Consider the following 25,527-nt stretch of genomic DNA (forward strand, 5'->3'; position numbering starts at 1 on the left):
TCAGCAGCAAAGACTCATTTGTATATCTCTCAGATGGAATGGCGATAGAATTACGTTATGCCTGTGTGTGTATATCTGATATAAAGTATGCAAATTTACCCTTTACACAAAAAAACTTACAGTAAATGCACATTTTCATAGTATCAAAATGTAGCCATCGGTGCTGTAAAGTCCAATTAACACCTCTAATCAAAGAGATCAGTTTGTATCTGGAAACAGCCAGAGCTTCCCATTTTGCTGTTGTGGATAATGTGACTGTGAATGGTTGTGTGCGTCCCTCCTCTCTACCCATGTCATCTAACTGAATGCCAACCTAACAGCCAACAGAGCCTGCCTGCCCACGGAGGGTGGAAAGCTGCTCCTGGCAAACACAGGGAACACTGCTTCCCTGCCGAGTCCTCACAATGCGTGTGTAGCTTCCGCGGGCTGTATGAGTATCTGACAGACACAAAAACACGTATAATCATCACACACTGAATGCATTCACACTCCCCTAGGCCCACTAACATGTCAGGAAGCACACAATCACCCACTTAGAAATATCTCAAGTATGATTATGCTGGGGTCTGTTGAAATCAACCCCCATCATCCAACCTCCATGTTCTCTTTGGCCATCTGTGTGAAGTGTTTCTTGGCAGATCGGGGTCTAGACAATCACAGTTGTTTATGTGTGAAAATGATCTTTGCTTTGCCAAGTAGATGAACTCTTAACGGACTATCTTTATGAGTGGACTGGAACACAGTCGGGTTCCGTACAGTCACCCACGTTAACGTGCATTTGGCTCTGGTTTCCACAGCAGGGTGTGTGGGCGGGTTAGGGATAGATGCATGTGATTCCAATGAAACAAGGATGAAACACAACACCGTATAGTGCGACATGCAGATGACATCATCTGTAAACAACAATTAAATGTCAACAACAAACAAGCTAACTGTCATAACTCACTATATCAAGATCCGTTTGCAGAGGACATGCATTGCTTTACTTTCGATTTGGAGGTAATATTTGGGGAATTCAATCTATAGCAACAAGTTTGATGTTGTAATGTTTAGTGTAGTTGCATCAGCTCCTGGACATTCACTCAACTATATTCATATTTCAAGTGTTTCTAAACAAGAATCGCTATGATGCTATTATGTCCAAACAGGAATATTAAACAGCAACAGCCCATCTATTTGTGAGTGCTGACAGATTGGGCGACATGAATCACTGAGCAGTACTTCTGTGACAAGATGGCAAGCACTTGTCTGTCACACAGACTGATTTTTAAAATGCATGAATCCTGAAAATCATTCCTATGAGAGAGTCATTAATGTTTTGACACTGTCCCCTGACAGCATAAAGTAAATCCACCTGAATCGTCACACAAACTGCATCTTTCCGGATGTTGGGATAAATTAAACCCTGTATCATTGGCTCATGCTTCTCAAATGAAGTAGAAAAGCGATGTTGGTCCCTCACCGGTTTTTCCAACCCAGAGCACTGACAGTGTTTCAGCATGTCAGCCATCGATTCATAGCGTTTTGAAGTGGGTGGGAGTACAGAGAGGAAAATGTGTGCTGGGACTGAGAGCGTGAAGGCGTGGGTGAGCGGAGTGGCGGAACGGCACCTGGGATGAGCTTGGTGGGCGTCCGGGTGGGGAGAGGAGAGGAGGGAAGGAGCTGAGGGTGAACCCTGAGTGGCAAAGTGGTTCTTGTGTGTGGGAGTTGATAGTTAACATGGATCTGTGTGTGTGTCCATCCACAGCGGTTGTGCTGTGTACTGGATAGGATGGAAACACGGACATGTCACTACCTCCCTTTTGTTGTAGCAGAGTTGTGAGCTCATAATTGATCACTCTGTCTGTGATCGTTTCCTTGGGAAGAGATTAAGGCATTTGTGACCTATTAAAAACGGCTGACCTGAACACAGAGGGGGGCAATAATCAGAGTCCCCTGTCCAATCTATTGTATGCCCTCATTACTGTGTTCATACTCTCAAACCTGTGTAGTAGTAATTCAATCCTGCATCTTATTTAGTATATGGTCGGTCTCCTGAAATGGGTACCAAGAGTGTGTGACATTGCAAGCAAAACTGAAAGTTATTTCCAACCAATTTGCATATTCATAATATTAACAATATCACTTTCATATACTATATCACTATAGCTGCATACCAGGAGGAGACCCACAGGCAGACTCAGGACACCCTGGAGGGATTATGTCTCACAGCTGGCTTGGGAACGCCTTGGTGTCCCCCTGGTGGAAGTGAAGGAGGTGGCCGTGGACCGGGAAGTTTGGGCTTCCCCACTGAGACTGCTGACCCCGCAACACCGACCCAGATAAGCGAAAGAAAATGGAATGAAAGGGTATGATAAACCTTGCAACCTTCTAAATATGCTTTTTAAGATTATTAGAGCACTCTAGACCTGAAATAACACCCCTATAGTCACTTTTACATTCTTATCACTAAATATAGTTGACATAATAACGGAAAATAAGCCATTTAAGACATACATACTAAGACTTGTACTGGTGTATGTTGTGATAAATGGGTTCCTGTGGTATGGACAGGAAGTGATGTCACAGGTTCAAAGTTGAGGTTTAGCCTGGCATAGGTTACAGCCGCAACAATAGTCCGTTTATGGGATTGTTGTGTCTGTTGCCAGATAATTCAAATCTGCAATAAAAGCCTGTTTTTCCGGCGATCAAGTCTGGTGCTTGTGTGTCTCACCTAGTGACCAGTGTAGAATACTATATACGATCTTTGTGTTACTATTTTAGCTATGTGTATGCTTGAAAATGTTTAATTTAGGCAAAAAAAATGCATATATGTGACTAATAATAGATCATATTCTACCACGAAACAGCATGATTTATTAGTATATATTTTTTTTTTTAAAGCCATGATAGAGTGAAGCCGCAAAATGGCAAGTAAGGACACCCATCTTGTCAGGAGTTCTCCACATATTCCAAACAAAACCCAATTGTACAAATGTAAAGTTCTCTCTGTCAAAATGCTTTAGAAAGATTGGATGCAACACTTTTTTTTCACATGATCACGCCATCCAGATCGGTTTGGAAAACTGGGGCTGAGAAATATGCTGCGAGTGCATGCCTGCTGTACTTGCTGGCAGAGCAGAGACTGAAATGACCCAAGGGTTCTTGGACACACAGCACTGTGCTCTCATTTACTGGGCCTGCTTGGCAAAGACAAGTGGAGTAATAATGACAGTAAAGGGGGGAAGGCAAGGACATTCTGTGATCATGAGAGCTGTGCTGTGGGATTATTGAGCAGCAAGATTGCTGGTTTGATTCCCCATACCCTTACACGCTCACACAGAACCAAAAGTCATGATCATGCTTAACAAAATCACCATTCACCATTGTCACCTGAAAATGTACAGGAAATTATTTCAATGGGAGAACGACGGGGAAGAAGGGCAAAATACGGGAGATCCATTCAATAGGTATAAATAACATCCAAAATGTACAAACATGTACTAATACATGTTTGTAATGCAGAAAAACCCAACATTTTTAAGTTGTCCCATATTGCATTTTATTTGAGGACAAGCAGCATAGTAAATTGATGATGGTGATGGTGATGATGATTCTACCTCTGTCCGCCAGAGAAAGCCAGAGGAGCCTGGAACTCAGAGCCCAGAGGGAGGCTGACGTCATTGCAGCACTCCAACGAATGCATTACTCAGACGCAATGCATTACGGGGAAGCTTTAAAGGGTTTAATTTGTTTGTGTACTTGTCAGGTGTATGAGTGATGAGTTTAGTGTTCATAAAAACAAATATATGTAGACTTTAATGACTGATTTCTATTTTGTTCTGTGTTGCATCAGAGACCAGCCTACGGCAGCACAGGACTTCAGAAATGACTCTCTTAGTGAGAAAGGTAAGACATGCTAAATGAGTTAATAGAATTGCATATTCAGATGTTAAAACCAATTAAAAGCAACATTTGAATACTGTTCCTATAATTGGATTGAGAATTTGAGTTATGGAAGTAATGTGTCTACGCTCTGTCACAGTACATGTACACTGGACTGGAGAAGCGTTGTCAAGCTCATTATGTTGACCAAGACGCACAACAGTAGCTCTAAGTTGCATCATTACTGAATTGGATCGGACATCCTCACTCATGTGCACATCCTCTGCTGTCGAAAAAAGAAAGAACAAATTCAAGATTTTCAACTGGTCACACTAAGACCTGTTTTTAAAAGTTTCAATTTCCATCACCGTACGACTTTTGTTGTATAAATGATCTGAAAAGGTGAAGTGAAAAGGACCTTTAGGATTATGGATGGAACCCACTTAACCCTTTAATGTTCCAATACATCATTGCCGTTGATTGTACTAACTCTGAGCATTATATAAATTTGGCGCTTTGCCGAATGTAACACTACAATATTATGTGTACTCTTTTACTCTTTCTGTATGCAAGTTGTCCTTTTACAAAATTCATTTTTTGCATCGGGCTTCCTCTTCTTGAGGTGGTGGAGTTGGAAAACAATGGCCAGCACCATTATCTGATAGGCTCCATTGTTGTTGGGAGGGCAAGGTGAGTAGCGAGTAGAGAGCATATGAGAGTTGTTGACCCAAGTAATGGGGAAATATAAATGTATATATTTTTTAATTATTTGTAAATTGACAAAACAACACAGGGATGACTTTACTGTATAAGTAAGTCCTCAGCACTTATAGGGAGCATATCGTCTTCGATGTGGAGCTGAGGCATGGAGAAACAGCCCGGAGGTTAGTTTGGCGACCAGTGGTTGAAAATGGATGCTGACCGTCTAATGTGGTTTAAAACGCACTTAAGGAGTCATTGAGACAGAGAGAGTGACTGTACTGTCAGCCTCAAGGATGAACACTTTGTCTCGATGTACTTTCTGTCTCCTAAAAGAGACAAATTTTTCTTATTGTGTTTGAAATAAGGTATCAAACCCAGTATGACTTGGGTGTTTCAATCCATGAAATCAAATGTTTACATTGGAAGTATTAAATACATCCAAATAATTGATTATGTCAAAGTGGTCAGCGGGTTATGAGCAGTTAGTTCAAATGAGTTGCTAAATAGTAGCCTCACAGTTTGTTTGCGGCTTACTCCCACATACAAAAATATCATGCTAGGTTAATTAGAGACAAAGTCAGGGGTGTCCAAAGTGTGTGGTCCGCGGCAGTTTAAAAAAAGAATATTATAAGTTATTATGTAACAAGGAAATGAAAAACAACAGCTGCATGTCAGGTTCAAACTCCTGTGACACTTTTAAAAACACTTACATGCAGAAATACAAAAGAGGCAGACAATATTCAAGGTTGCTTGCAGCGAGGAGAGTGGAACCACATACCCAGTGACATGCCGCTCCACTCTGAATTTGCAGTTCACACTCCTCTCTTTTACATGGTCAAGCAACCCTAAGGGGGGGGGGGGAAGGCAGTTGCACCAGCTGTATTTGTTTGTCTATATGTGTGTGTATATGTGAGAGTGATGACTTTTATTGTTTTATGAGTTCTTATCTTGACGCATTCTTGCAGGATTAACATGAACATCTGCAGGGTTGCTGTTGGGGCATCCAGGCACCTCCAGGACCTGGGGGTCGCTGGGGGTCTCTGATCAGGGTCACGGGAACATTTCTTCTTCAGCACATTCAAACACTCTATTGTCTGAGCAAAAATGGATGGTGGGGTGATAACTAACGCTATATTCATTCTATCTACATTTGATTCTAACACAGCAAAAATCTGCAGTCATTTTACAAGACATAAATCAATAAATTAATTTTAAAATATTAAAGGAAAAATATGTTTTTCAAGTCGTAATATTATAAACAAGGTTGGAATTTTTGGAAAATTAGGTGTTACTTGAGCAAAGTATTGTAATAATAAACAGAGTATTCTATAATACTTATAATATAAAATATTATGGGAATTTAGTAATAATTAGGAAAGTAATAATTCTAAGGATAAAAATGTACAAAAAAGTTGAAATGGTTGGAAAAAAACAACAGCAGAAATGAAAAACGAACAGCTGTAATTATAGCAGAACAGTCAAAATATTACGAGAAAAAAATCAAATTTCCTCCTGTTATCAGTTGGGTTGCCAGACATGACCATAAGCTTATTGGCGCGCCCTCCAGTGGTCAAGTGAGGAATTTTTGTGCCTCTTTTAGACAGAAGTCTGTTTTTGGCACATTTATCTATTGCTTTGACACATTTATTGATGTAAAGGTTCTCATCGCTTGGCCTCTCGTCATCTTTAGTATGTCCAGAGCCATGATGGATGTACGCATCGTGGATTTGAGTGGATACATTTGGATTAATGCTCACTTTTCGTGGTGCGTGTTGTCCTCATAGATGAGTTTGATGTCATTTGTGTATAGTATCCTGGCTGAGACGTGATCTGGTACGGTATACAAAGAATGAACAAGCACTTAAGTGTAAAATGAACTTCATCACATTCACATTGCAATAAATCTCAATTTGATAACTTTATATGATACATGAGGGGGGTGATGTACATCCTTCAGTACATGAATTTATGTTACTTCTGTATACACACACACACACACACACACACACACATACACACATATACTGTATATAGAACAGCTGGTCAATACTGTTTAAAAACTTTGTAAATAATAAGTTTTTTTTAAAATGCCCAAATGAGTTTGCAAAACAATTAAAAGACATTGAAAATGCTCTTAGTCTGTTTGAACAAAGAACTTAGAACTGAAGCCCCCCCCAAAACATGAGTAGTACAAGTAACAGTGTTCATTCATTGAGAGAGGCTATGAAGGCGAGAAAAAAGTCTAAAATTACAAGAAAAAAAAGTCGTAAATCATCCCTCGTTTATGTCCATTCCCGTATTTATAAATTGAATATTTTTGTAGTTTAGAGCATAGGAAACCTGTTTATGACCATCTACGTCAGGGGTCCCCAAACTTTTTCCAGTGAGGGCCACATGACTTTTCCCTCCTCTGAAGGGGGGCCAGGGTCAGGGTCGTTTGTTTGTTTATGTTCTAGTATGACTGGGGCAAAGTGTGTTTGTAGTAACGTTGCTCACAATAGGTTACCATTTCCAGTTCTATGACAGAAAAATGCACATGCTTTATTGTTCAGGGGGCCGGGTCAAATGTGGAAGTGGGCCGTGTCCGGCCCCCGGGCCTTAGTTTGGGGACCACTGATCTACGTAAACATTTTTCGAGCCCTCCAGCCATGAAATACGTAACCTTTACACTTGGATTACCCAATATAGTGGACATAATAATAGAAAATCAGACATTTGAGACATAAGTAAAACATAATGACTCACATGGGAGCCACATTATGATCGACTACTTCCTGCTGTGGCTATTGTCTCATCAATGTAACGTTACTAGGAGCCAATCATGAGCTTTGAAAAAAAAAACTCACAACAAGCTTGTGAACCCATTGGAAACTGCAAGAGTCACTACTCAATATAACAGTCTGAGTCACAATGTTATCTTACAAACTGACAAACACTGAAACGATCACACAGCAACTTAACGCTCAAAATGTACACCTAGTAAGTATACAAACATGTACCAACATGAGGTTTTCCCATAATGCATTTTGTCAGGGCGAAAGTAATTTATCAGAGCACAAGCAGCACAGAAAGTAAAATGGAATGTTGTGTCCACCAGAGGGAGGCAGAGGGGGCCCGGAGCTGAGAGGGAGGCTGACGTCATTGCAGAGCCTGACGCAATGCAATATGGCAAAACTTTAAGAGTTGGGTTTTAAACTCATATTGGTACACGTGTGTACTTTTGAGTTTTAAGTAGCTGTGTGATGTCAGACGATATAATGACCTCCTGTGAGTTCCAGTAGTTTGATGCTGTATGCTTTACGCTGGTACCACAATAGTGAGGGATGCTTGCAATTTGACATTTTATTATTATCTCGCAAAGTTACTCCCTTATTCTCGTAATTCTATGACTTTATTCTCAAAACTGCTTCATAGCTTGTCGATGCTGGTAAGATCACAGTGGGTGATGAGAATACTAGAAAAATAAAAGTAGATTGAGGGCTCACAGCAGAATACAATTCCTTTTCTACTTTTGTCACTATCGCTGCAAAAAAAAAAAAAAAAAAAGTACCGTATCCTTTCCATACCTCCACAAAACACAATAAAACTTTAAAAACTAAGTCTCCTGTAAAAGTGTGTAAGTTTTTAAAAGTACTGACTTCCATCCAATATGGACCTAAACAAAAATAAACCTAAAAAAATATCCAAGGCATCAAAAATATAGTAAGACACCAATGAACACACACTCAAACATCAGAGCATCATCAGGTCGTCTCAACGATAAAAATGGAGTGTAACGGACTCCCTGTTCTGTATTTACACATCATGAGGACATTTTTTGTACCTTAAAGTCCAAACCGGATAAACAATCGACACCACTGAGCGGATATGGGGTCTTGGGACTCTTCATCGGTTGGATGAATCAATCATTTAAACTATACTCTACTATAATACCATCTTCAGGAAAAATACACAAATGCATCCCAGCTCTCTCTCTCACACACTCACTCACACACACACACACACACTTCTGAGTGGTTAATCACAGAGGAGCTGACAGATGGGTGTCTCCTCTGTACAGCAGCAGCATCTCTCCCTCTCATTCATTAATAAACTTTATACTGTACATTCTACTAAAGAACACTATGCTGTGTTTTCCCACTGAGCAGAACTGTTAGAGGATCCAGGACACACCCAATATCCATCTATATCTAAAACTGGGTATGTTTAGCTCTGACTCCCGCATCCCAAAGGCCACCAATGGTCCAGAATCAGGGTGTTCCTCATGGCGGATGTCTCGCAGGAACACACAAAAACAGTTGAACTGCTGTCACGCAGGAGGTGATTAAGGCTCAATGTTTACTGAACCATCCAGATGTGTGTGGACACGCGTCACATGACAGGCTGCAGCTGTTGTTTCTGTCCAGTAATCTTGAATAAATAGTAGAAAAATATTTGTTTTTAAACTATCGATAGTGTTTTTGTATTCCTGCAGATATGTGAAGAAAAAAAAAACTGCATGATGAAGTCCCAGGTAAAATCCTCCAGTAGTGATAACGAGAGCGAGCTTGGCAGGCTGCTAAAGATGTTAGTCTTGGGGGCGGCTGTGTGTCCGTGTTGGCCTTCCAGCATGAGAATGGAACATGTTCACAGGTTTTAGCCGGTAGTTGTGCCAATGAACGTCTCCAAATGTGCTATAGTTGTTTCCAAGGTTGCTCTTAAAACGAGTCCAGAAGTCTTAAAATCCTTCGGAAATCAAATCACATAAACGGTATATTTAGTCATTTTCAGTGTGGGTAAAATTATGTACACTTGGTAAAAAAAAAAAAATGGTGATGATGAGGGATGGACAGTGCTCACTGTCGAAATAAGCACCTGTTTTGTACACGTAGTCTATATATATTTTTTTAAGTTCTATCCCTGGCGAGGATCAGCACTCGGCGTCCACGCTGTGCACGGTCACTGCCGCTTGTAGGTGGTGCGTGTGCAGCGGGTGGTGGTGCGTGTGCGTGTGTCGGTAGGGGTAGTATTTGTGGCTGAGTAAGGCTGCCGTCTGAGGAGGAGTGTCCAGGTCCATGTCGTCGTCGTGGTTACTGACATCCACACCCGCAGAAAGTGGGTCGTTGTTGCCAGGTGGATTCTCGCTGTCCTCTTGAGGACTCATGGTGCTATAGCCTGGAGAGACGAAATGAACCATTAGCCAATCACAGGGCACATATAGACAAACAACCATTCACACTCACATTCATACCTATGGACAATTTGGAGTCGCTAATTAATCTAGCATGTTTTTGGAATGTGGGAGGGAGAGAGAGAGTATACACGTGACAAAGTGATAACATGAAACAAAACTGCATCCTTGGGCGCCTTATGTTTCGACACAATAAAGAAGAGATGTATATTTATGAACAATGTGCTACTCTTCTTCCACACACATTCAGCCTGAGGTGATTAGAAAGGCATGCCAGGCTGGCAGCTAACTGGAGTAGTGGGAGGACAACCAGTGGTAGATGGGATTTCTACGAAAATGTTCAAATTATAACGGCAACTAGTGTGTATGCCAGGGGTCTCAAACAAGCGGCCCGTGGGCCAAATGTGGCCCGCAGGACACTAGTTTGAGGCCCCCGCCTTGATATGAAAGTTTAATGTTAGTGCGGCCCGCGCAAGTTTGATGTGGATGCTGTATGGTATCATGTACCCAGAAAAAAATATTACGTTTGATTAATGTTCATGTTAAAGGTTAAATAACTGTTAATAGTTATCCTCCCTATCCGTGTGGAAGTGGTAAGTTTTTGGCTATTTAAGTTTAAAGGAAATGACTTGAAGGCTACCGTTTAGGTCGCTAGCTCTCTAGTTTGCGAGTTAGCATGTGTCTCAAGACCCTGCAGTTGCGCAATATGTTGTAAATAAAAAGAGTATAAATGTGACTATAGTCATGTTTTGTCATGTCTACAGGGCTCTAATAATGCTTTGTTCATTTTAATCTGAAAAAAATAATTTGTCTACCCACCAACTATATGTGGTTTCTTAAGTTTTTATTATTTGCCGTTTTATTATTATTATTATTATATTTATTTATTACTGATTGATTTTCTTTATTCTTGATTTGTTTATTTTTCATCTTATTTTGTGTAGAAAAATAAAAAGTAAGATATTTGAGAACAGTGGAATGTTTTATCAGAGCTTTTCTTGTAGAAAATTGGAACCAAAGCAAAGTTTTTTAAATTTTTTTGTTTTTAATAAATGCGTTTTTTTTGGGGGTTTTTTTTGGAAAACCTGATGCGGCCCAGTCTCACCCAGACCCGAGCTCCAGTGGCCCCCAAGTAAATTGAGTTTGAGACCCCTGATGTAACCCAAATAAATGTAACTCCTTTTGCATGTTTGTCACACTTAAATGTTTCAGATCATCAAACAAATGTAAAGGCCATGCCACAGCATCTCAATAGGAATTAGGTCAGGACTTGGACTAGGCCACTTCAATGTCTTGATTTGGTTTTTCTTCAGCCATTCCAGAGGGGGAGTTGGTGGTGTGTTTTGGATCAGTGTCCTGCTGCAGAGGCCAAGTTTCAGCTTGAGGTCACCAACAGATGGCCGGACATTCTCTTTTAGGATATTTTGGAGACAGCAGAATTTGTGGTTCACAGCAAGCAAAACAGCACCAGACCATCACACTACCACCACCATACTTTACTGTCGGTATGATGGTCTTTTTCTGAAACACATCTTCTAAATAGTTCCAAGTTCCAGAGTATTTTCCCAAAGGTCTTGGTGATCAACAAGATGTTTTCTGGCCAAAATTGAGCCTTGATGTTCTTTTGTTCAGCAGTGGTTTTCATTTCGGAACAATGTCTTTTTTACAGTGGAGTCATGACCTTAACTGAGGTCTACAGTTCTTTGGATGTTGTTGTGGGGTCTTTTGTGACCTATTGGAGGAGGCCACTCCTGGGAAGGTTCACCACTGTTCCATGTTTTCAACCATTTGTTGGTAATGGCTCTCACTGTGGTTTGCTGGAGTCCCAAAGCCTTAGAAATGACTTTATGACCTTTTCCAGGCTGATAGACCTCCATTAATCTAGGTGTGAAATTAAAGCCACCACAAAGAAGTAGTCCTTTTTTAGAACATTCCGACCAGATCACACCAAGTCAGTGAGTGTAGGAGGAGACCTTTGACCTTGGACGGAGGCAGCAACTTGAAAGTGTCGACTTAGTAATGCGTTTGTTGAATCCCTGCTGGACTACCACCCCCACTCTATTATTTCACAATCATCTTCCACTCTGTCCTTTTCTCTCGGCCTTTGTGTTGCACTCATACTTCTTATCTTTCATCATTTGTGCATCTTGGGGGCGACTGTGGTGCATCAAAGTGTCCTTGAGCCATTGAACTTTGGATTGAGTGTCGCCATCACTGAATGAATGTGGAGCAGCCGAGTATGAGCAACGGAGGAAGGGTATTGTCAAGAACATACAGGGAGAGTATAGTACCAGAACTATGTAATTACCGGAAATGGCAGGCATCGTCCTACTTGGCTTCCATTAAGATGTTCTCATCGTCTGTTATACAACATGTTTATTTCTTCATGGCTGCATACTGTGCCAACACGCAGCCGACTGATTCGCTTTAGCCCACTCTTCATATTCATCATTGTTCTCAGTCACCGCAGGTTACACAACAACTAGCGGTTGGAGTGATGCCTTGCGTGGGCGGGAGGAGCCCACGTGAATGGAGCGATCCATCCACCCTCATCTCGTGTTAGCCTGGAGAGATCGACAAAGCGCTTTGGGAGAACGACCCTCTGAGCTGTGATAGATGGACAGAATGAGCCAGGAGTGCCTGGTAAAGCCCTCTGAAGAGGACTTACCTAAAAGCACAATACAATCGTCCCTCGCCACTTCACACTTCGAATTTTGCGCCTTCACTCTATCCCGGATTTTCAAAAGTATTTTTGCCTAAATTAAGCATTTTCAAGCATAAAAGGGGGCTAAATGAACTAAAATCCAAACATACGGCATTCAAAAGACACATTCAAAGATGATGTAGTGGATTTATACATTTATATATCAATAGAATAACTATAAAAATATGTTATTTATGAGAGTGAACCACTGATGATGTCATCAAGGGCCGACTCGGTTATCGTGGTTAATTGGTTCCAGACCTTTCCATGATAAATGCCGCGAGGCAGGATTCAATATTACGGTAATAAATTGAATTTAGAGAATAGAAAACCTGTATTAGAGTCCTGTAGGCAAGAAATAACACCCCTATAGTAACCTTTACGCTCCTATTAGTCTTTGTTTACACCACGCAGCTATCATACGTAGGCTTATGGGATCACTGCAGGGACACAAGAGACGGCCATGGCTTTAAGCATAGCATGCTAGCTTAATAGCTTCATTTATTTATTACCTAGGTAATAAATAAAATGGAGACTCAACTTAAAGGGTTTCAAATTGAGTGGGGAAGAAGGACAAAGTGAGAAGCCATAAAGCAAATGTTGATCCAAAATTAGAGAAGAACATCGTGTCGGGCTAACAGGAAGTTTTGGAAGACTAGAAGTGAGCAGTGTGTTAAAATTCATATTTTTAGGGTTATATAACTCCTGGGAAAAAGCGGGGAGCGACAGTATTCCCGGTTTTGAACTTTTGGAGTTTGGAATTTTTTGTGGTTTTCCACCATAATCTTTCAATCCAGCTGCTGAAACCTCACTTGCAGAGAAGATGCGGTGTTTGTAACCCCTCCCCCAACTCCACCACTAATGCACACGACGCTTAACTGTGCGGCAATAGACGTAGCCCGTGTACGGTTTAAATAATTCAAATTCGAGGGCAACTAAGCGGTTTGGGTCCAAGCTGACTAAGATGTGCCAGCGAGAGATGAAAGTCAAGGTCTTACCGTGATCGCTCTCCGTGCCAGATCTTCCCCAATACCTCCGTCGCCGTTCTGGTGTGTGAGTGTGCCTCTCGATCACCGCAGCAATAAAGCGAGTATTACTGACTGAATGTAAGAACCATAAACATAACATGGTTAATTATCAGTTACCGTGGCTGCATAATTTGTCATTTTTAATGACAAACACGATAACTTACTTATGCCTCTGTCCTCGTGGCTGTCGTCATCCCTCTCATCTCTGTCGTTATCCAGGTTGGACATTCTCACTGACAATTCTGGAATAACATTGAGATCGTAGAGTAGAGTCACAATGCTTTAATGTAGATCAAATTTGGACTTTGAAATGGACAAGCAGTAATAAAATGGATTTAATTATGTACTGAAAATTTGACAATATATCTTTTAACCCTTCTCTTGTGTTAGGGTCGGCACCGACCCGTTTTACATTTTAATGCATAACAAGAATCACATAACATTTGTTTATTGCATCAAGGCTTTTTGACTTTGTCAGGAAACTATTTCAACAAAAACCAAAAAAATTATTTTTACTAAATTTTTAAATGCTCTGGTTGAAATTATGACCACTGTATTGTTAGGGTCGGTTTCGACCCGGTTATAATAATATGATTATAAAGCAATATTTTGAGCCGAAACTGAAATCATAAGTACAAAATTAGCCAACACAATGACAACCAGCTCCTCTTCTCATCATGTAAGCTTCAGGGGATTCTCATTTTGACCGCTTTTCCAGTATACCAGCAGAAAAACAATGTCCAGACATGTGAGATGAATTCACTCATTTGAGTGGCTGATTTCACATTTACACTTTGGATCATGGAAAAAATGATAAGAAGTACAAGTGAACCAAGATCTGGACCAATTTTTTGGTGACAATGAGGGCGAAGACAGACCAGCATAGCCATTGAGATGAGCAGGAGGACAATTTGGTGTATGATCCAGAAGAAGCTGTTCTATATCCCTCAGTCATAGCCATGTAACAAAAGAACCTTCAATTTATTAATATGATTCTTTTGAGGTTCATTTGGCCATTTTTGGAAATTGAAATCAAGGGGTATAGTGACAAAAAAAGGCCTACATGCCCACACCAGAAGTAGTAAAACCAACATTTTCATAGATGAAGAAGCCTAAGAAGGTAACCAAGACATGAGAAGCAAATTTGATGGTAACTTATTGTTTTTAGTGTATTTTATAGCCGATTTAATACATGGGTCAAAACCGACCCGTTAATATAAGAGGTGATACCAGAAAGCTAACACAAGAGGAAGGTTAAAGAAAAGTGGTGTCCAACTCATATACTGAAAAATATTTCCACATTATATAATCCCCAGCACCCAATCCCAACAATGTATTTATACTTTTACGACGCCATTCCCCACTAATGCATTAACACTTCAGAGCACTTAAAAAAAAAAGCCATAAAAAACAGGCCGCAATTTGGACACCACTGTTTCAGAGACTAACCATTGCCTATATTGGTGGCCATTTTACACACCACAGTCCATGCCTTACTTTGGCAATCATCTTCATAAGGAACACTACATATAGATGATGCTTTTGGGTCTATTGTTATTGTTATTATTCGTACCCTGCGCTGCCAGTGGCGACATGTGCTGGTGCGAGCGCCTGTGGATCTGGTGTCTGTAAGCATACACGGCCAGTACCAGGACCATGATGCATCCCATAATACCCCCGGCAACCGGACCCACGGGGGCACTCTTGATCATGTTCAGAGATGCCACCTCTTCGTCTGTAGAAGGAAGGAAGGGAGGGAGGAAAAAAGGGAGGGAATTAGAGGTTGTTAGAAAGCATACAGTACACAACAATTGCTGTACTGCAGGTACATTTTGTACTTTCTTTCTTTGTGCTCATCAAAGTGACCAGAAAACTCAAATCTATGAGAAAAGAACTGCTTGCATCTATTCCATTTCTCTGATTTACAAGAATATACAGTATATGCTTGTGTTTGCTGTTGTGTAAACCCAAGCCAAGTACTATTATTATCATATGTGGGCATAAATTTACTCACCGAGGATGCCCATGCTGTCCACATAGGGACTCTTTGCACCAACAATGCCCCCGAAACACTCCTTCTGAAGGGCACAGTACGGCTTATCCAGATGGGTCTTACCATCGCTGTCTACCATGCACCACTCGCAGTCCAAAACACCGAAACAGTCACTGAAACAACACACAGTATTATTAGGACTTTGAAACCTACTGTTAAAACTATTTTGATGCATGGTCACTAGGTGGCACTGTGATGCCGACATAGGTTTGGTTGGTGTTTGTTATTTATTATTGTGAAACTAAGGGATTATTCATTGCATTGATGGGCAATGTTTACCTGCTGGTGTATCTCTGACTGCAGCGGGTGTTGATACACTGAGGCAGCGAGTCCTGCAGACTGGTATCAATCACGTTCAAACTGATGGGCTCTTGATGTACCTCACAGCTTGGATTTCTGTAAAACGCAGAACACAGTACATTTAGCAAGTACTGACTCCGGTGGGGCTTTTCCGTGTAAATTGATGACACAAAACTCACTGTTACTTTAAACAAGAGGAAAATCTAACAATGACACAATAGTAATTGCGCGTCTTCTTGAAATGAGGGTGGATTTTGTCACTTGAAAGGCTGATGTGCTGTCAAAGGCTGTCACTGCTTGATGAAAGGAGGTGGGTGAAAGCGGAGACGTGAGACACGGAATGACGGACGTATTGACAGAAACAATAGAAGAAAGATGGAGACAGTCAGAGCACTGTACGCCACGCCAGCAGCGTACAGATCTGACATTTATATAAAGCACACGCACAAAGCAATAGCTTGATTGCCAAGTCGGAAAATGCACAACACATCCATGTGGAATCATGTGACTAAACCATAAACATGATCATATGTAATCACTGGGATGTTGCTTCAAAAACCAAAAATTGAATGGTAAACATTGTAGAATCAGTTTCAATCTGATAAATTCCCCATTAAAATCTCACAGCATAGAAAAAATTATAAACACTTTTTTTCCTCCGTTCATAAAAATCTTCTGGATGGACAATATTAAATTGATGCACCTCATCAAATCAGACAATATTAAGGCAGCTCGCCTCTAAAGAAGCTGCAGAGATCCAAGTATATGTTCTGTCTTTTATGTATAAGAAAAAAACAAAAAATAGGGTACTCTTCACTAACCTGTTTTCAGCAGTGGTGAGGTTGCCAGTACACTCATTGACCTCTAGAGGGCACTCACATGGGCATTCACACTCATTCTGCTCCATTCTGAAATGTAAAAAAAAAATAGTTTATATTATCCATATCCAAATGATAACATAATGCATCACATCAGCAGGTACCTGTGGCAGTTAAGACAAAGGCGGTCCACGGTGCTGCAGGCGCAGAACGCCAGAGAGTCGCACGTCTCGTTGACGATACCGGCAAAGGCGTTAGTGCCAGGTATTCTGGTCAGACGATACTTCGAGCAATGGCTGCCGTGGACAAGGTTGGTGAGGTCGCCCTGAGGAAGACAGGGGGACTACTCATAAAATTTGATAGGCACTCATTCAGTCATTTGTATAGATAAGTAAACACATATTATTAGGAGTATTCCAAATCAATTACAAATATAATTGAGAATCCCTACACTAGATGTGTTATTTCACAATTGCAGATGACCACAAGATGGCGGTGTTACATCATATTTAAAGCAGCCATTCATTTCTCACCAGTATGCTGGTGTTGAACTTGTAGAAGCGCTGCACCGTGCGATCGCTGAAGCTGTTGCACAGGTTCTTCTTCACAAAGTTGGGGTGGTTCAGGATGTCATTGGCAACCAGCGGCTCCTGTCAGTGAAAAGACCACAGTGGAGTGGGTGACATATGTTAAAGGTACAATATAGCAAGACAATCCACAGTATCATCAGAATATTAATCAATAAAAGTGTTTGACCAATAAAAAATACGTATACAGTAATCCCTCGTTCATTGAGGCCCGACCGTGATTAGTGAATTTCTGTTCAGTCGGATTTATTCATTCATTCATTTTCTACCGCTTTTTCCACACGAGGGTCGCGGGGGGTGCCTGGACTGGTCGCCAGCCAATCACAGGGCACATATAGACAAACAACCATTCACACTCACATTCATACCTATGGACAATTTGGAGTCGCTAATTAACCTAGCATGTTTCTGGAATGTGGGAGGAAACCGGAGTACCCGGAGAAAACCCACACATGCACGAGGAGAACATGCAAACTCCACACAGAGATGGCAGAGGGTGGAATTGAACCCTGGTCTCCTAGCTGTGAGGTCTGCGCGCTAACCTCTAGACCACCGTGCCGTGTTCAGTCGGATTCCTTATTTATAAATGCAATACTTTCATAGCATAAAAACAAACTTCTAGATAATTTTGACATTCTTAGAGCCCTCTAGACATGGAATAATACCCCTATAGTCAACTTCACACTCATAATAAGACTCATGCTCGAGTGTGTTACTATAAATGTGTGGAGTTTCAGCTTTGTATAGATAACGCCCGCAAAAGAAGCCCGTGTTTTTATTGGGAATTATTGTGCCTGTTGTGAGATAATTCAAACCTGCAATAAAACGTTGTTGTTCTGGCGATCAAATGCTACATTTTCAGCACAGTATTGATTTTTAACACGATGATCCATGAGGTAAATTGATTGCATTGTATATTTTGTGTGTCATAAACATCCTCTCTGTGATTCTGGTTGCGTTTACCTTGTGTGTGATGTGCTGTTGCTCTGCAGGGGCATGGCCTTTAGGGTCAATGAGAGTGGGGTGTGCTACCAGGTAACCTCTGTCCTCCATTATAAAGCACCTACAAGACACATACATACATATACAGATCATTTTAGAAAGAGAATGGACATATCCAGTCAGAGGAATAGAAGTTATGTTGGACCCAGGGCCTAATTGCACTCATCCTGTCAAATACTATTCCTCTCTACTCTCCAGCCTCTCTGGGTGTTAATCCTGTTTTATATGGCCTCTGAACAGCAACAGAAAGAACCTAAAAGGAGTGGCGGCTGGGGGTAGAAAGACAACGAGGGGGGTACTATGTGGAGGAGAGAGTGAAAGAAAAAAAAAGAGGCAGAACCCTAAAGAAAGTATGTGAGGCAGATGATGCAGAAAGGCTCATCTCCAAAATGAATGGCAAGATAATCAGCTTATCTCCTTTTTCATTTTTCCTTCCTTGCAACGTCTTGTGAATTCAGTGATGCAGAAAACAAACTTAAATTTGACAAGAACCTTTTTGTAAAACTCAGAATGTAAAGTATGAAGGAAAGCAACACAAGGAGGACATAATGAGCAACACTCGAGCCATCATTTCGCTACCTGATCTTGTTGCCCTTGTCCTGGTTGCAGATAGGAAGCAGGTCCAACAGAACCTTATAGAAGTAACGAAGGGTAAAGTCGATACCCATCACTGCAACCGCATAGCCAGGTGCCATCTGGGAGCTGCAGAGAAATACAAATATTAAATGCAAGTCAATATAATAAGACTATTTACCCTCGATAAATCCCATCTCATTAGCATGCTGGAAAACCGCTTACACTAACTACAGCACGATAGGGGCACACAGTCAAAATACAGGACACTAATCCGGATTTATCAAAACCCACAGATAGAGTTAAACAGTCAGATGGGGAAAAAAGTACAGGGAAAATTGTGGAGAAATATTTACACCATTAGAAAAAGCTTACAGTGTTCCTGTGGAGCTGTGTAGAGCTCCCCTGATGGTGAAATTGGTGAACTACAGGCTAATGTTGCTGTCTCTAGTACATTATAAATGCATGTATAATAAAAATTATAATACCCAACCACAAAAAAAAGGTAACCGATAATATCAGCTGACCAATACTGGCATAAAAATGAGATATCGGTTAATATAGGTATTGTTTTTGTTGTGTTTGCTGGTTATTTCCAATTATACCACCGTTTTCCAATGAGGTCCATATATTGAAAACTCAAGGGATGCAAAACCCACTTTGATATTTTCTAAACCAATATATATAGATATGCTAAAAGGTTATATATGCTTAAAAAAAGTTGCATCTCAGAATTGTGATATATGTAAAAAAAAAAAAAAGCCTATTATTCATCGGCCTCTAAATTTTTTCTTTGATAATCCTCAGAAAATTTGTTTGTGTAACTAATTAACTTTATCCTCATAATATTTTGACTTTATTTCCACAATATTGTAACTTTTTCCCCAAACCTATTTTTCACTTTTATTTTTTGTTTGTTTCTCATTTCTCATTATATTCTAACTTTTATGACTACAGGGAGGCTGATGTCATTGCAGCACCCCGATGAATGCGTTACTCAGACAAAATGCTTTATGGGAAAACTTTAAAATGTTGTAAAAGTTATCTTCTGTTAACACTTAAAATATTCCAATATTGCACATGAGGAAGATTCACTCTTGAGTCACTCTTCCTGCAGCACAATAATAAGCAACAGTAGCAGTTCAGAATGAGCCCAATTTATAATAATATAGAAATATGCAGCTTTCCAAAATGTATTTTAGCCAGCATTATTTGTGAATTTAGTAAGTGTAAATAGTAGTAGAACATGTTCTTTTGATACAAAATATCTTGGCATCACAGTAAAAGAAGCATAATAAGATGTTGGTATGACGAGCATCTTAAGTTTCCAACCCAGTACACAAGACTACAAATCAATTCTTCTAACCTGGAAGCATGGATGGTATGGCTGATTGTAACAACGTAGCCTGCCCCGCCCACATCCAAGTAAGGTCCCGTGAAGGTGATGAGGCCAGGGTTAGCCACAGCATGCTGGTACCTGGTACACAACGCAACATGGAGTCATACACACATGCTGCTACCTTTTAGAACTGTGAACTCTTAAAAACTATGCATCAAAACACATTATGCATTTAAAATAAATCAAAATATCTTGATGATTAATGATGAAGCATTTTGCAGACAGATGCTTCCCTTTAACTCCCATCCCCACACACACACACACACACACACACACACTTGATCCAAAGTAAGCCTCACCATTGTCTCCGGGTCGGGTCAAAGGCTTTGTCCATCAATGATCCAGGGTAAATCCGGAGCACCCCACTGGGCGTTGCTATGTAACGCCGCACAATGTAGCAGTTGAGGCTACTCATTTCCATTAGTGTCATCCACTCATCCGTGACGTGACTGGTCGCCATAACCTCGTTCCTGACAGAGGACTGCGGTGGGACCCGGATGAGACAGGAGGGAGTTGGAGAGTAAAGATAAGAAGATTGAGGAGATGGACAGGAGATTGTGAAATATATTTGAGGAAATGTCATCAAGTAAAGATGTCAGTTTTTTAAAACTCCAGTAAAGTAAAATAACCCAAAAAATGTCAGGCCAGATTTTAAATGGGGTCGCTTGAGGCGGGATTAAAGTTAGGCCAGGGCATCAGAGCTGGAAGTGTGGTTGATTTCCAAACCCTTATCCCTCCACCCCCACACCAGGAATGCATAGACGCTGCCAAAAGCACATGTGGGGTGGGGGGGGGGTTCCTGTCTTAAAGATGCAGCAGTGCTTCATTAATATACAGATCTGAACTTTGGAAATACTCTTCCAAATCCCCTTTAGTCAAACTTTATAGAGTGTTTGCTTACCGCAGTCATAATCGCGTATATGAATATTTCTATTCCAAACAAGATGAAATCTGCATGGTGTTTTCTTTGCGTGTGTACCTTAAGGCCCGGGTTGGCGATGAGCCTGGTGTTATCACTCAGGTAGGCTGTGTAGTGCTCCACCATGCGCTTTGTTTCTGGCTGACTGAGGTGCTCATAGGGAGACGAGAAGCTGCCAGCTGCCAGCATCACCGTGGGGGACTCTGAAAAAGGCAAAGAATGGGACAGGGGGACCGTGTGAAATACAAATGGTCTTTAAGGGCTGAAAACAAAAAAAAAATAGAAGACGGATTGAAAGTTCCTCGGAATTGAGCTTTGTCTTACCAACGGTTGCAAGCTGTTTAAAGTGGACGCAAGAGCTGGGCTGGCCCAACAGGTCTAAACGATGGTACAGAAGCTTGGAACTGGGTGCAGTGTTCAGGTTTTTCAGCTGTTTTACCGGAATCTCTGGCTGCACATAAACTATACATAAAATGAAGGATGTGTCCTGAACCTAAAAGACAAGATGTCTATGTTAAACATACCCCGCGTAGTGAAAAATGTATCAACACAAGCAGACATATTAAAAAGTTATCCATATTTCATTTTTGTGATACAAGTGAAAAAGCTGAATTTTTGCACAAAATTTATTTTATTTTCCAAATATTTCAATTGTCCTGTCAAATAAGTTTTGTAAATTTTCTCTTTGTGATGACTTTTTTGCCATAATATTTTGACTTTATTCCCATAATATTATAATAATAATAATAGTAGTTACGTTATTTTGCTTATTTCAGAATTCAGTTGGTTAATTATTATTTTCAAAAAATTACATCTTCGTTTTGTTGGTTTTTCATATTCTGGCCTTAAAAAATATTATATTGCTTTTTCTTTACTACAATATTTCAACTCTGTTGTTAAAATTCTTATTATTATTTTTCCTCATTACGAGTTTATTCTCATAAAACTGCAACTTCTTTCTTTTTTTCCGCCTAATATTTTGACTTTATTCTCATAAAATTACAATTTTTTTTTAAAAGATTCCAACCTTTTCAACTTCGTTTAACTTTCTGTGATTTTTTTTCTCGTAATTGGGAATTATAATAATAATAATAATAATAGTTGCGTTATTTTGCTTATTTCAAAATTCAGTTGGTTAATAATTCTTTTCAAAAAATTACATCTTCGTTTTGTTGGTTTTTCATATTCTGGCCTTAAAAAATATTATATTGCTTTTTCTTTACTACAATATTTCAACTCCGTTATTAAAATTCTTATTATTATTTTTCCTCATTATGAGTTTATTCTCATAAAACTGCAACTTCTTTCTTTTTTTCCGCCTAATATTTTGACTTTATTCTCATAAAATTACAATTGTTTTTTTTTTAAAGATTCCAACCCTTTCAACTTTGTTTAACTTCCTGTGATTTTTTTTCTCGTAATTGGGAATAATAATAATAATAATAATAATAGTTGTGTTATTTTGCTTATTTCAGAAATCAGTTGGTTAATTATTATTTTCAAAAAATTACATCTTCATTTTTTTTGTTTTTCATATTATGGCCTTAAAAAATATAATATTGCTTTATCTTTATTTCAATATTTCAACTCTGTTATTAAAATTGTTATTATAACAAGTTTATTCTCATAAAATTGCAACTTCTTTCTTTTTTTCCTCCTAATATTTTGATTTTATTCTCATAAAATTACAATTGTTTTTTTTTTATTTCAAAGATCCCAACCCTTTCAACTTCCTTTAACTTCCTGTTAATTAGGACTTTATTCCCATATTTGTGATAACATGATAAGCTTTTTCGCAAGCTACTTTTCCCAAAATTATAACTTGGTTTCTCATATTATGACTTAAAAAAGTTAATATTTCAACTTTATTCTACTAAAATTATTTTTCTGATAATATTATGACTTTATCCTATTTTTGTGGTGGTGTTATTTTTTTGTTTTCTTGTATTAGTCATTCAAAGAACTGAGTTTAGCCGCCACGCAGCATATCCTGCATCATCACCTACCAGCTTCCAGGCATAGCTGACGTTATATGCATCTTTGCTGTTGTCTCGGAGTCGGTTCGTGTGCCAAGACAGAGATGAGTTCACTGGAACGGCGATAACCTGACTGCCCAATGGGAGGCTGCAACAAATACACAGCATCCACGAATTAACGTCTCTAAAAGCGTAGCTACGACTGATTGATTTCAGGAAAAAAATGAACAGTTCTTCTCACTTGAGAATGTTCTGCCGTACAACATGGAATCGAGGAATATTCTCATAGTGGATAATATCCGTGTGAAGAGGAGGCTCAGTCATCAGGTAAGGCCGCGTTAGTGATGGGTGCATCAAGGTATATCCTGGAAAAGCAAACATACATACAAGTTGAAATGTGCTGATATATAACCAAAACATAAAATTACAAACCAATTTTATTAGTGACGGCCTGCCACAAGTATAGAAATATTTTTACTATTTTACTATTAAATATTTTTATTTTTAAATTACTTTTACTCGTGTTTTAACTGTGTATAAACGAATGAATGTTGTATTTTAACGTATCTTTTACTCTGTTTACTTGTTTTTATTCAACTCCATTTAATATTATAATAATAATAATAATAATTATTATTATTATTATTATTATTAATAATAATAATAATAATAATAATAATAATAATAATAATAATAATAATAATAATAATAATAATAATAATTATTATTATTATTATTATTATTATTATTATTATTATTAATAATAATAATAAATAATAATAATAATAATAATTATTATTATTATTATTATTATTATTATATATGGGAAACACTGGATGTTGTAACTAGAGTGAATGGTTGTTTACTTACTAAGCTAATAGTGTAGAAGGCTCTATTTTACAAAAATGCAAAAGCACTGTTTCACTGGCAGCTAACGACTTTAATGGGAGTGGGGTTAACTGAGTTGGTTCTCTAATAAGCCACTGTGGTAATTACGTATAATTTGATGGCGTATTTATTGCGATAGTAAACATTTTAAAAAGGAAGACAGAGACTCTTTGAAAGAGCAGAACAGAAAAGCAAATGTCACCAAACTCCTGCCAATAATTTCAATAATTATGTGTAATAGTGCTGAGGGTTCATGAAAACCACTTAATAGTTAATGTGGTCCCAACAAGACTTTGGTCCCCCCCCCCCCCTTTGCCAATTTTCAAGCCGACCGACCGACCTTTGTTGTCAATGAGGAAGGTGTATGAAGCCAAGGAGTCTTGATAGTACGTGACGTCCTCCAAAATGTAGGCCAGATTTACGTCCACTCCGACCACGCCGAGGAGCAGGTTACCGAAATAACATGGCCGACTCACAGTCATAATAAACCCTGGAGAAAGAGAATGTACACAACATGAAACATCTTGTGATTATACCTCCATTGTAAACATAAACATATATCATGTACTGTAATGTATGAGTCAAAACTAGCGTTTGTTCCTTTTCACGTGAACATTATTTCAAAATACAAAATATAGTTCCTTATCATGTTTGTGGTGAGTTGTTTTGGCATTTTGTGTACATGTGGACAGCAGTCAGTTACTTGAATGAAGAAGTCATGAATGCAACAAAGTACATACAGTACTTTTACATACAATGTTTTAAAAAAATGTTTTTAAAAAATACTGTACTGTAATCCCGTAAATCGTGCTGTTTCATGGTTGAATACACACGATTATTAGTAAAAAAAAAAAAAAAAAAGCATATTTAAGCAAATGTAAAATTTGTTGCCACAGTTAAGCATTTTAAAGCATAAAAATGCCTAAATGAACAAAATCGAATTCTAAGGCATTCAGAAAACACATACATTGTGAAGATATGTAGTATTCTACACTAGTGACTCTGTGTTAGTAGTGTACAACATTATTGTAATGCTTTTCAACTTTATTTTATTTTGTTTGTTTCTCATGATATTACAACTTTTATGACCACAGGGAGGCTGATGTCATTGCAGCGCCCCAATGAATGCATTGGGGCATACAAGCACCATACTTGATTGCCGGATTTATGGCAGATTTGAATTTCAGTGTAGTAATGAGGTGTGCGTGTATGTATGTATATGTATATGTATATAAATAGATATTGTAAGTGTATTGTATTGTAAGTGTATATGTGAGAAACAATAATGTAACATAGTATGCATGAAATAAATTAAGAAGAAGAAGAAGAATTGAACACTGCTACTGTTGTGACCGTAACATAGGGGTGTTAGATAATGTCAACAGGGCTCTAATAATCTTAAAAACAGCATTTAGAGGGTTGTAAACAGGTTTTTGATGCTCGAACTAGAAAATATTCAATTTATAATCCGATTTAGCGGAAATTCACTTATCACAGTCTGATTTAGAAACAGTCAACCGTGATAAACGAGGGATTATTTTACA

The 25,527-nt window shown here is 39.1% G+C and overlaps 1 protein-coding gene and 1 long non-coding RNA gene across 2 annotated transcripts in view; one reads left to right on the forward strand and one right to left on the reverse strand.

The window, feature by feature from the left end:
- The window catches only part of LOC144898347 (uncharacterized), an 86,414-nt gene that overhangs the window by 1,660 nt on the left and 59,227 nt on the right, over positions 1–25,527 (forward strand). The window contains exons 2-3 of the long non-coding RNA XR_013627250.1: positions 2,149–2,348; positions 3,836–3,888. This is a non-coding gene — a long non-coding RNA (uncharacterized LOC144898347). The remainder of the gene's footprint in view (positions 1–2,148; positions 2,349–3,835; positions 3,889–25,527) is intronic.
- Positions 6,454–25,527, reverse strand: part of cachd1 (cache domain containing 1) — a 68,733-nt gene continuing 49,659 nt past the window's right edge. The window contains exons 10-27 of the mRNA XM_058073793.2: positions 24,324–24,473; positions 23,337–23,460; positions 23,126–23,243; positions 21,444–21,612; positions 21,180–21,322; positions 20,500–20,681; positions 20,168–20,278; positions 18,808–18,930; positions 18,190–18,289; positions 17,173–17,289; positions 16,804–16,964; positions 16,643–16,729; positions 15,801–15,917; positions 15,483–15,634; positions 15,042–15,203; positions 13,633–13,710; positions 13,439–13,540; positions 6,454–9,720 (exon numbers count right to left, since the gene is read on the reverse strand). Coding sequence (XP_057929776.2) covers positions 9,476–9,720; positions 13,439–13,540; positions 13,633–13,710; positions 15,042–15,203; positions 15,483–15,634; positions 15,801–15,917; positions 16,643–16,729; positions 16,804–16,964; positions 17,173–17,289; positions 18,190–18,289; positions 18,808–18,930; positions 20,168–20,278; positions 20,500–20,681; positions 21,180–21,322; positions 21,444–21,612; positions 23,126–23,243; positions 23,337–23,460; positions 24,324–24,473 — 2,441 coding nt within the window. The 3' untranslated portion in view covers positions 6,454–9,475. The remainder of the gene's footprint in view (positions 9,721–13,438; positions 13,541–13,632; positions 13,711–15,041; positions 15,204–15,482; positions 15,635–15,800; positions 15,918–16,642; positions 16,730–16,803; positions 16,965–17,172; positions 17,290–18,189; positions 18,290–18,807; positions 18,931–20,167; positions 20,279–20,499; positions 20,682–21,179; positions 21,323–21,443; positions 21,613–23,125; positions 23,244–23,336; positions 23,461–24,323; positions 24,474–25,527) is intronic.

Source organism: Doryrhamphus excisus, linkage group LG4 (genome assembly GCF_037039965.1).
Source record: "Doryrhamphus excisus strain RoL-2023G ecotype Guam linkage group LG4, RoL_Dexc_Guam_v1.1, whole genome shotgun sequence".
Lineage (NCBI taxonomy): Eukaryota > Metazoa > Chordata > Actinopteri > Syngnathiformes > Syngnathidae > Doryrhamphus > Doryrhamphus excisus.